Source organism: Cetorhinus maximus, chromosome 6, assembly GCF_964194155.1.
Source record: "Cetorhinus maximus chromosome 6, sCetMax3.hap1.1, whole genome shotgun sequence".
Taxonomy (NCBI): domain Eukaryota; kingdom Metazoa; phylum Chordata; class Chondrichthyes; order Lamniformes; family Cetorhinidae; genus Cetorhinus; species Cetorhinus maximus.
In genome coordinates this window covers 135,254,636-135,266,722 of record NC_135884.1, presented here as the reverse complement: position 1 = coordinate 135,266,722, position 12,087 = coordinate 135,254,636, and the positions used below count along the sequence as shown (strand labels likewise).

Genomic DNA, 12,087 nt, shown 5'->3' with positions numbered 1-12,087 from the left:
GCGGTGTAGGTACACCCACAGTGCTGTTAGGAAGGGAGTTCCAGGACCTTGACCCAGTGACAAGTGAAGGACGGCAATATAATTCCAAGTCAAGATTGTGTGTATCTTGGAGGGAACTTGCAGGTGGTGGTGTTCCCATGCATCTGCTGCCCTTGTCCTTCCAGGTGGTAGAGGTACTGGGTTTGGAAGGTACAGCTGAAGGAGCCTTGGCAAGTTGCTGCAGTGCATCTCATATGTCAGAGATTCCCAAACGATGGGTCGCAACTCCTGTAGGATAGAGGGACGGGCAGTTGGGGTCCTGAGCTCGGAGGAAGCAATGGTGAATTGGACTCTGGTGGGACAGTCCTGGGACTGGCTCCATGGCCCTTTTGTTGAAAAAGCTCTCTAGCTGCCCCGAACCTGTTCTGACAGCTGTCACTCCCCACCCCCGCTCTGACAGTTCTCCCCTACTCCCCCACTCACCCACCGCTCTGACAGCTCTCCCTCCTCAACCCCTGCTCTGACAGCTCTCCCCCCGACCCCTGCTCTGACAGCTCTCCCCCCCTCAACCCCTGCTCTGACAGCTCTCTCCCCCACCCCTGCTCTGACAGCTCTCCCCCCGCCACACCTCGCAATGTCAGCTTGGGTCACAGCAATTTTCAAGCCTTAAAATGGAGTCAGAGAGGAACAAAAGGTTGGGAAGCCCTGTTCTCGATGGTACACACTGCAGCCGCTATGTGATGATGGTAAAGGGAGCAAATGTTTAAGCTGGTGGAAGGGGTGTCAGTCATGCAGGCTGCTTTGACTTGTATGAGTAATTGACAGCTTGGAAATAAGACCATTATAAGGTTGCAGAATATTAAGCATGTTTTTAAAAAACAATCAGGACTAATTCAATATTGATTCATGTTACTAGTGTCATTTTATCCAAACACCAAGACAAGCTCTTCAAGACTAAATGAGAAACAAACGCAAAAAACAAACATTGTGTTTATATTACTGAAACAATTTCCCTGTTGTACTACATAAGCTATTTTACAGAGGTGCACACATACTTACTTATCACTACCGTTTTGAACTTCTTGTTGTCGTTCTCAGCTCCACAGAGTTCTACTTCTACAAACGGGCAAACTATACTCCTGCCAGGTTTGGGTAGATGGCGGGCACCAAGAAGCTGCAAAGATGGTGAGAAAATCAAGACATTATGAGACAATCTAACAGATATTCAATCAACAGCATCGTAAAATCGGATGCAGCTTGAAGATACGGAACTACTTTATAATTGTTGCTGAGAATGATTTATACAACCACCCCATGACCCTTAACACTTCTGATGGGGACACAGAGACTGCTGAGGATATTTTCAGTAGTAATAGTTTCACTCACATGAAACATTTTGTAACTTCTTAAATTTTGCTGAGGATGTGCTAATACTACAGCTTTGACATCACTGTAAGGCAGTTTTGAATGTGCAGCAACACTAAAGTTATGATATTACTCTGGAGTCAGGGAAGGAACTATGCACATGCCTGTAAGGTTGCATACAGAGTCTGAGAGTACATTGAGTCCTGGACTCCTGAACCAACAGAAATAGTTTATTTTTATCCATGCTATTTGTGCCCCATCATATCTTGAAAACTTCAAACCACTCAACCAATTAAGCCTTCTAAATTCAAGGGAGCATAATTCTAGTTTGTGTAATTCACAGTAAATCGCAGGGCAATCAAAATTGTTGTGTCGGGGAATTGTGCAGTTTGAAACATGCTCAACAGCTTGAGGCCATGGTTCAGAAGCACCAACCTTTTTGAGATTATTTTACATTTACAAAGTGACATCTGGAGTCTGATGTCTGTGATACAGATGTAAATGAGAATTCGATTTACAGGATAATTTCACGTCCAAGGTTAAAATCTACTTGAGTGACTTTAAAATTCCGTAAGAAATATGTTTCTGGTGTGCTGTTTGCAACAATAATCAAAATAAAGGCGGAAACTTTAATCACATGTGGCATCCTTCAGGCTCAGGTGATGCCTGGCACTAGGCTTTCACTCCTGCAACTTGCTTTTATTCTATTTGTTTATATATTATTATTGAAAAGAGCTTGACTTTATACATCTCAATGTGGGATCAATTTCCTTACTTTTATTTTCACAGAATATGGTCGGTACTGAATTGAATTGTCACTCCTCAGAGACTCAGGTTGCAGTATAAAACCGGTCCTTCCATTCATAGAAAACAAAGACTGATTCAACTGCATTGGTTTATCTGTAACAGAAGAATTGAAATGATTTTTTGAATCACAGTGTTCAGTACAATGAAGACACCAAACCCTGAAATGGTTCTCTCTCAGATATTGGGGCAGATTTTAATGAGTGCAGCAAGGATCTCGACAACCTGTTGGAGAACCAGCGGGAGCCCCGTGTCACTTCTTTCTGGGAGGCCAATGCTACTCCAAGCTAATCGGGCACTTACCTGGACAACATCAGGCCCCCTGTCAGATTAAGTCCCCAGTAGGGTGGTGATCCCGCCCCGGAGAGCTGCCAGCCAATCAGAGGCTGGCAGCACTCTAGAACCAGTAGTGCCACCGGCAGTGGTAGCCACTGCCAGTACTACACTGTAAGAAGGATCGGTGATGGATCTCTAGATAGAGCTGGGATTGGGGCAGAAATGAGGGGGTGCCGCGAGTGCGAAGAGGGGGGTGTCAGAGGCAGGGGGAAAGTGGTGTTGGAAGCAAAATCAGAGGAATGGCTTTCTGCGAACCTCCCCGCCCCCCCACACGCCCCCTTCCCCTCCCTTCCCATTGCCACGTTCATTGATCAGGCACGGGATGCCTGTAAACAAGGGACCATCACCCCTCCATCCCTTGCCACCCTGGTTGGCCATTGGTAAACCTGACAGGCTTTGCTGGGCGCCCTCACTGGTATGCTAGTTGCATACTAGCAGCAGCAGGATGAGGCCTTTAATATACCTGTTAAGTAGCCAAAGGTCCTCAATTGGCCTGTGGATGGGAAGGCCACCCTCCACCTTTCCTGCACAGAGCTTGACTGGGGGGTGGCGGGAGTCGGGAAGGTGCTGGGGTCCTTACCCTGCACTTCCTGCCTAATCAAACAGCACCGCTCTACCCAACCTTCAAACATGCCTCAGAGGGCATTAAATTCTGCCCCTTAAATGTGGAGCTTGGAGATTTTCAACATCATGTCCTAGCCACAGTTACATAAGATTCGTGAAAAGCACATAACTTTTCCAATTCCATGTTTTGTTAATTAATTCCATCAATCACCTATGCCATGTCTAATTTGCACTTTCATTTAATATCATGATGAGGCTGATTAATCCAGTAAAACATTTAAAAACAGAAGATTAAGGTTTCTCCTTGCTCCCAAGATAACCGAAAGTAAAATCCAAGCTCTGAAGCCAAACATTACAATTCACATTATGGAACAGTGTGCCTAACTGACAGTTCCAAGCAGAACTGAGACATTTCACAAGTTTAACAGGGTTGATACTCGGACCACTGTTCTTGACCTGTAATCCATGGTTTTCAAAGATACTGGAAATATTGTTTTGGTCCAGTGTCCGTCTTCAGTTTGATTTTCTGCTTTGCATCCATTGTCACTTATTTATTTGTCTTATACCCACTTACAATAATACAGTCTAATCCTATAATTCAAAGTATTTTGTTTCAATGGAAGAATTTGCAGGACTGTGAGGAAAGGGCAAGGGAGCAGCACTTTTGGACAGCTCTTTTAAAGAGCCAGCACAGGCTCAATGGGCTGAATGGCTTCCTCATGGGTTATACAATTCTATGATCCAGCAGTACAAATGAAGCAATTTTAACAGAGCAGCAAGGGAGCTTTTATTTGCATGGGTTCAATTTGACGTAACAGATAATTCACATCAAGCAGCTTCAAATTAAGATGAGTCCCTTGTGTACCCTGGATCTAGCACCACAAGATTGTAAGGTGCTCCTTTATTTCTTATAAAATATATATATATATAACCATATAGTGAAAAACTATCTTGGTGACACTTATTGTGGGCCAAATCTTCCTGTTTCCGGGTCATCAGAGACCAGATGTACGAACGAAGATGCGCGTCGGGACCTTGTGGGAGTCCTGACCCACTTAATCACTTTAGCCACATTACCCACCTTCCCACCTACCCTACTCCCCACTTAACCATTCATCCACTCACCCATTCACCAACATTGAGACTGAGCCTTTAGAGTTACCATACAGCTGGTGCTGTAAAAAGGGGGCATGTCCTGTCTTCCCCGACTCTACTCCGCTTCAACGGAGTTCCCTGAGGGACACTGTGCTGCGCATTTCTGTTAAAGCTGGGATTGGAAGACTGTGGAAGAAACCGCAGCAGCGTTGAATTAGGGGAATTTTCGAGCGCAGTGGCAATCCGACTATCATGGCCGCTGCTCAGGTCCAGGCAAATACATGGCCTAATACTGGTTTTAATTCTTACATTCGTAAGCTCATTCAATATAGAATCATAGAATAGTTTGACCAGTGCAGACTCGATGGGCCGAAGGGCCTTTTTCTGTGCTGTAGCCCTCTATGACTCTGTGAGGATCATTGAATACAAAGGCGTTTAGATAAGTTTAGGTAAGAGCAGAAGCTCCATCTAGAGGTTATTGTATGCAAAGTCATATCACTTTCTGATATTTAGCCAAAATTGATTAAATAATTTTAAAAGCTTCACTTTAAGTGCTAAGTTCGTCTTGTGGCAAAGTGGACAGTGTCCCTACCTCTGAGCCAGAAGCTCTCCCAGAACGAAAATCAATTCGGACCAGTACTCTTATTTCCCAGTTTTTACTGGTGTTCCATTTTAAGGTATACAAGCCCAGTTGAGACCAGTATTCTTATTTCCCAGTTGTCACTGCTTTTTCCCCTATGGGCTGGGTTTGACTCCTACCCCAGGGCTTGATGGCCAAGGAAGGTGTGTTCATAATGCGGCCGAACAGGTTGATCGACTTGCAAATCTTTCCAATATGCCTACGGCAGGCAGTAAGAGTGGGAGATACTCCTCGTCAGCCACGTTTGTTGCAGAGTGGTGCTCCTCAAACTATAGCTTCTGACTTCAGGTTAGTGACCTGTTCCAGGAAACGCGAGCTATGGAAATAGATGTAAATGTGTGCTTTGCCTGCCTTATGCGTCTCTCGATGCGGGAAGTCTTCAAAGTATAAGTAGGTGATATACTATGGAAAACACTTAAATTTCAAAATATTTATAAAATATTATGTGGAACAGCCAGACACAAAGCTTATTTTAACTATGAGTTATGGAATATTACTCTTGTTGTGGATAGGGTAATAAAGCGGAATTGAGGTGAATATCAGCCATGATCTTATTGAATGGCAGAACTAGCTCATGGTCTAAGGCTGCTCTTATTTCTAGTGTTCCTAATCTCATTTAAAATAGAATCATTGAATGCTTACAGCACACAAAGAGGTGCAGGCATGAATTTTAAAACTATAGGGCAGAATTTTACACTCCGTGGGCGGGCATGCGCCCGACCTGATTGGGCGTAAAATCATGGAAGGTGGTGTCGGGCGAGTGTCCCAACGTCATCGCCTGATATTTTGCTCGGTGGGCGTGCGCAGCAATCGAAAGCGCGTCTGCCGATAGTGAAGCAGGCATTTAAGCCCATTAACAGTGCAATTGAACGCGATTTTTCGTGGCACTTCCAACCTTGCAGTTGGTGAATGGGTCAATCAGCCAGGCAGGCTTTACATTTTTCATGAAACCTCATCCAAGGGCAGGATGAAATTTCTGTTAGGGAATAAAATAAAAAAGAAACATCTGGGGACAGCATTTTTATGGCTTTCAGGTGCTTGATTATGCCGCTTGGGCATTTTTTTGCAGCTTTTTTTGTGCTTTATTTTATTATTCGCAGGTCTGCAGCTCCCTGAGGCAGCTGGGAGCAGGACAGTGAGTAAAGCAGCATGCCAAGCGGTGAGCAAAGTGGCAAGTGGAGCGGCAACTAGGATGGCGAACAGAGTGAGGAGTGGGGTGGTGAGCGGGGCAAGCAAGTGAGCGCTTAACGGGTGCACGACAATGACGTCAGCAGGACTGACTTCCTGTTCCTGTGTGGTGGCAGGAGATACAGTGTAATTTAAATTGAATGTGGCTGTCTCAAAAAGCCCTCAAAGTGTGAAAGGATACAACCAGAGGACTGTGTATAACCCAACCCACTATCTTTTTCGAAAGGAGGACTTTAGGTTTGTAATTGGTCACATGATTAAGTCAGCCATGGATTTTTTACCTGTACTTAAAAAAAAAACAGCAAAAGCTGCTCTGATCAGAAACACCTTGAGAGATACCATCTGAAACATCATCCGGAAAGCCATCGAACCAGCTGCAAGCCAACTAGGCAGCCAAGGTGAAACAACTATACCTTGAAAGTGAGAGAAGGATTCTCCCATAACCTGTTCCATCTTCAAGTTCACCCAAGAGCAGATGCCTGGCAATTCAACTACAAGAGGCCTCACAGCTTACAGAGAATATTCTGCTTTACAAGACCCCTGTTCCAGCTAATGCATCAATTCACCTAAGAAACTACAGGCCTGCTACAAAAGAGACTGAAATAATACCTGATATTAACCGTATTGCTTTTTTGATTCATCCATATGTAGCTTTTGTGTGAGATGCTATGTTAAACCTCTGGGGCAATTGTGTAATAATAAATAACCTTTTTTATTTTTAAATTCACAAACGCTTGATGCTGGAAATGATTTAAATTGGGACAAACCGTTCTGAGGGTAAGAAAACACCTCACATAAAACACTTTGATCACAGACAAAAAGGAAGCACATAAACTCTGTCCATGACAGAGGCCATTTGGCCCATCATGTCTGTGCCGGCTCTCTGCAAGGACAACTCACCTATTACTGCACCCTTGCCTTTTTCCGGTAGTTCTGCAAATATTTTCTCTTCAGATAATTATCCAATTCTCTTTTGAAAACCATGATTGAATCTGTCTCCACCACACTCTTAGGAAGTCGATTCCCCATCCTAAGCACTCGCTGTGTAAAAAGGTTTTTCTCATGTTCCTGTTGCTTTTTTTGCCAATACCTTAAATCAGTGTCCTTTGGTTCTTGATTCTTCTACCAATGGGAACAGTTTCTCCCTATCCACTATGCCCAGAGTGATTTTAAAGCCCTCTACCAAAACTCCTTTCAACCTTCTCTTGTCCAAGGAGAACAGCCTTGGCTTCTCCAGTCTATTCATATAACTGAAGTTTCTCATCCCTGGAACCATTCTTGTGAATCTTTTCTGCACCCTCACTAATGCCTTCACAACCTTGCTGAGATGCAGTGTCCAGAATTGGACCCAAAGCTCCAGTTGAGGCCCAGCCAGTGTTTTATACAGGTTTATCATAACTTCCTTGCTTTTGTACTCTAAGCCCCCATTTTAAAGCCAAATATAAGGAATTACTGCAGGGGAATTTTCAGTCTTCATAGCAAAATTACAAACACTGTTCCTCATAATTTTTGGCACACCAATGGCTCAAGAACAGCATCATATTTTACTCCGAAGAAATTCTCTCCAAAGCAATTCACACTGGATTTATGCCAAATTATCAGCAGAAGTGAGTTTCCTGGATCATTTGCACCGCTGACAATTTACATCCACAGGAATCTTACTTACCTTATTAATATATCCTTGACCCCATTCAAAAGACCAGAGAAAGGATGTGAATTTCTTGCAATTAGGCCAGTTCTGAATGAGAATAAACCCGCACCCAATATTTTAGGCACAGCACAGCCTAATGCCACTATTCCTGGTATGCCATGATTCTTCTGGCCAACACATTTATTGTTTTAATGCCACAACACTTAATCAAAATAACTCAAGTTCAAGTGATTCATAATGAAAAATATCAAGCACCTGGGGTTTGGAAATTTAGAGCTGCCATTTGAGACCCATGTTGCCAGAGCACAATTGGATCGTAGTTGGAAGAATCAATGCGTTGACCTTTGGGATAGATTCTGGAGAGTTGTTTGCGGTTGTATTCTCGAAACTCTTTTGACTTTTGTTTGAGGATGGTATCTGCCTTGTTCTCGGCAAACGATCTCATTTCTTTGTAATCAGTGTTGTCCTTAGCTGAAAACAAAATATTATATTGTGAGTTATTGCTAAATTTCCCCCTTTCATCTTGTAATTCCTTAGCACCTCTACCGTTAAAAGGGCGAGTACTTGGCTTACAGGATTGGCAGGGCTTTCACCTTTGGTGGGGACATAAAACAGAGGATATCAATGGAAAAGGAAAATTGAGTGGGTGTGTCACAGGTGATAATCCAATATAGAGTTGGTACACACGGATAAAAGCAAAAAACTGCGGATGCTGGAAATCCAAAACAAAAACAAAAATAAAAATACCTGGCCCTCTATCCAGCTCTACTTGTCCCACCCCCCCTAAACCAGCTTATATTTCACCTCTCTTCTATTTTCCTTAGTTCTGTTGAAGAGTCATACGGACTCGAAACGTTAACTGTATTCCTCTCCGCAGATGGTGTCAGACCTGCTGAGTTTTTCCAGGTATTTTTATTTTTGTTTTTGTTGTAGAGTTGGTACACAATAGGCGATGATCTGATATCAAGTGGGTGAGTAACAGGCAATAATTCAATGTCAAGTTATGTGTAATGGGTGATGATCTGATATCAAGTGGGTGTGTAATGAGCAATGATCTGATATTGAGTGGGTATTTAATAGGTAATGATCTAATATGAAACGGGTACTTATTGGGCAATAATCCAATATGGAGCGGGTGTGTAACGGACGGATGAACTGATATGGATCGGGTGTGTAATGGACGGATGAACTGATATGGAGCAGGTGTGTAATGGACAGATGGATTGATATCGAAGTGGGTGTGTAATGGTTGGATGATCCAATATTGCCCGTTTGACATCCCTGCTGAAGTTGTAAGTTCTGTGTAATGAGTTGGACCAAATATGGAAGAGGTCAGAACAATGACAGATGAAGTATAATGCAGAAAAGTGTAAAGTGTTACACAGAAAGGAAAAATAGGCAACAAGTAAACTCTATGAATGGTGCTGAAACAGCCAAAAGAAACCTAGGATTCTTAGGGAGTTGACGCTAAACATACCCAATCAGTGCGCAACAACAATGAACAAAGCCAATAGGATGTTATATTACACAGCCAAACCAATAGACTATAGAGTCTGGTCAGTTCACACCTTTAACATGGGTTGCCAAAAAATAAACGACTTTCTAGTCCTGGAAGAGAAGAATGACAAAACTGAACTCCAGTGTCAGAGGGACCAGACAAGCAAAGATTTGTCAGCCCAGAAACGAGGCACTTAGAAAATTATCTGTTAGAGGTATCTAAGATTATTCAGGATATAGAAAAGCTAACATAAAGTGTGATCAACTTGTGGAATAAGCTTCCAGGGGATGTAAAAACCTCAAAATCATTTAAGAAACAAATGAATGCTGCTATAGGATCTTGCTGGATGGATAAACACAGCTGGGCCAAATAGTTTTTCTAATCTATAATTACCACAATCTTGCTCCCATGCAAAGTATTCCCTACGGAAGCTTTTGCTCAACATTTCCCTATTCATGATAGCTTGTATCAGGAACTGAACAGAGTGGAACTTGTACAGGCATCCATTACCATGTACATCAGTGCAGTCACACTCAGCACTACTTCACTACCTGCTTGTGAATGATTTAATGACAAGAATCATTATAACATTCCTTGTACAAATAAACCAATGGTACCATTGTTGCTCAATTGGCACTAGGATAGCGGGGAATGTCAGGTCAACAATTCTGATGGGATAGACAGTTTTGTTTCTGCATAAATAGGAAAATTAGATATATTCGTTACAAATCTACCAAAGAGAGTTGGTGAGGACTACTCTGCACAGAAAGTAAATTACCATTCAGCAAAAATTCTCGAGACTTTGTTGGTCTGCAATATACAACTAAATCAGATAACTCTTTGGCAATCTGCTGTTTCTTCTCCATCTCATTTCGATTCTCCTCCTGTCAAAACAGAGCTCAAATCAGTTTTTGTTCCATTCACAGAAATTTAATATCCTGTGATCATATAAGTAACACATTTTACACACTAATCGAACTATTCAGTCAGAGATCTATTCCATATTTTATTGCTCTTTTAACCATCTTCTACAAAATATGTGTAACCGATATTAAACACATTTTTCCTGTATAAAATAAGCTCTAATGCTTTAACAAGTATCTCTTGCAAAAAAATATTAGTAGAATGAGAATTTTATCCTGGTTGGTTACTGAATCTTTCCTTTATTTTTCCATACTGTACGTTTGTTTCTCTTTAGTTCAATGACTCTGACGACTATATCATAAGTTTATCAAGAAATTTAATTTTTGCTTTGGGATTTTGCTTCAGTCAGGATTTCTGCAACCTTAACAACCGCTTAAAAAAAGAGTATATAGAATTAGCTAGCATATTGTCCCATGATTCATACAGAGTACAGTGACTGTTGGTCTGCAGATAATCAAAAAGACCATTTTACACACAGTAATCCCACAAATATTAATGAGTTAATTGGTCAATGGTGATGATAGTCAATGAAGGACAATGACCAAGATAACTCCTGGATCTTCTTCAATCTTTAACATCCACCTGGACAATTATACGAGACTTTGGGTTAGCATATTGTTCAAAGGATTACACCTGCAACAATACAGATCTCTTTCACTATTATTCTGGAATCTCAGCCTAGTTTATGCAGTCAAGAGCTATATTCAAGTGAACATGAAAATTTGAATAAGCACTAACATGGAAATGAAAAATGAAAAAGGATGCTCAGTAATGCTCAATGTGTCAATTTTCCAAACGTGTACTCCTGGCGTAGACCTTTACCTACTGGAAACACAAAACAGGAAACCGAAAGGCGCACTACCTATGGGGAGTCTGTTTGCAGATTCTGGATATGTTCTCCCTGCAACTGAAGCTCTATATTGGGAGCACCTATTTAGAAGATGGCTCTATTGTGTGGTATTGAGCTCAGTCAGATCGGGAAAGTCCTTGGGCCGAGCTCAGATCTGTGCTGAGTTGACAAATTTCATCTGCAGATGCAGTAGGGATATATGGTACAGGAAGTCATGCTCAAGTTGTATAGCGCTCTGGTCTTACTGCACCTCGAGTACAATGTTTATTAATGGTCACTGAGAAACAAGGGAGCACTGGAGGCAGCGCAGAGAACCATCATAAGATTAATCCATAATGTTAGGGTTTTGACGTAAAAGATTGACTGGACTTTTCAGTGTGGTACAGAAGCATGAGAGATGTTTACTTTGACGGACAAAGGCGATTAATGGTATGCAAAAAGTAAATCTATAACAGGATTGATGCACTGGTTCAAACTATAAAAGGTCCAGCCTCCATTCCCAAGCTCAGCCACTGTCATGAGGTCGGGGAGGTAGCAGGCCCCGGGACCTATCTGCTCCTATGAAGGATGAAACAGAGAGCATTGTGGGCTCATCGAGAGTCCGCCCCGGGTAAGCTTTTTAATTTTAATGGAGGCAGCTGGATTTTGCACCAGCTGTATGGAAGTGTAAACCATGAATTAGAGAAGAGCTTAAAAGGTAAGCAAAATGGTTTTGCCTCCTTTACAGCTCATCGCTAAATGCTGTAGTATGAGTTATATCTGTGTTCAAGAAAGCGAGTTATGAAAGTGCTATAATTGGGAGATGTAATTACCCCTTAAACATTGCTTTTGCCAGGTTGTTACATATACCAACTGGCAAGATGTCAGGTAAAAAGTCAACATTGTAAATGTGGAGAAGATTTTAGATGAGTTAAAAAAGTTCATATAATGGATAAAAAGGTAGAGTATATTTCACACTATTGAAAGGGTGGTCTAGTACGATAGTCAAGTGTAAATGCTTCATCCTTTCACATTGCTTTTCTGTATTCTATTTAGACATCTCTTGAAATAACAGTTTTGAAGACTGTTTAATTAGGGAGTTTTATGGGCTCTTGGCTGCAATCAGACTCCTGATCCTTTTACAAATGCTTTTCATTGTTTGTACAGCTGCTTTGAAGAGTCTGTTTGCTTGCTCAGGGAGTTTTATGGGCTAT

The 12,087-nt window shown here is 42.0% G+C and overlaps 1 protein-coding gene across 1 annotated transcript in view; it reads right to left on the bottom strand.

Annotated features, from left to right (window-relative positions):
* plcg2 (phospholipase C, gamma 2) overlaps positions 1–12,087 on the bottom strand; it is a 189,345-nt gene that overhangs the window by 10,892 nt on the left and 166,366 nt on the right. Inside the window, exons 25-28 of the mRNA XM_078544554.1 lie at positions 9,899–10,004; positions 7,878–8,093; positions 2,120–2,244; positions 1,039–1,153 (exon numbers count right to left, since the gene is read on the bottom strand). Coding sequence (XP_078400680.1) covers positions 1,039–1,153; positions 2,120–2,244; positions 7,878–8,093; positions 9,899–10,004 — 562 coding nt within the window. The remainder of the gene's footprint in view (positions 1–1,038; positions 1,154–2,119; positions 2,245–7,877; positions 8,094–9,898; positions 10,005–12,087) is intronic.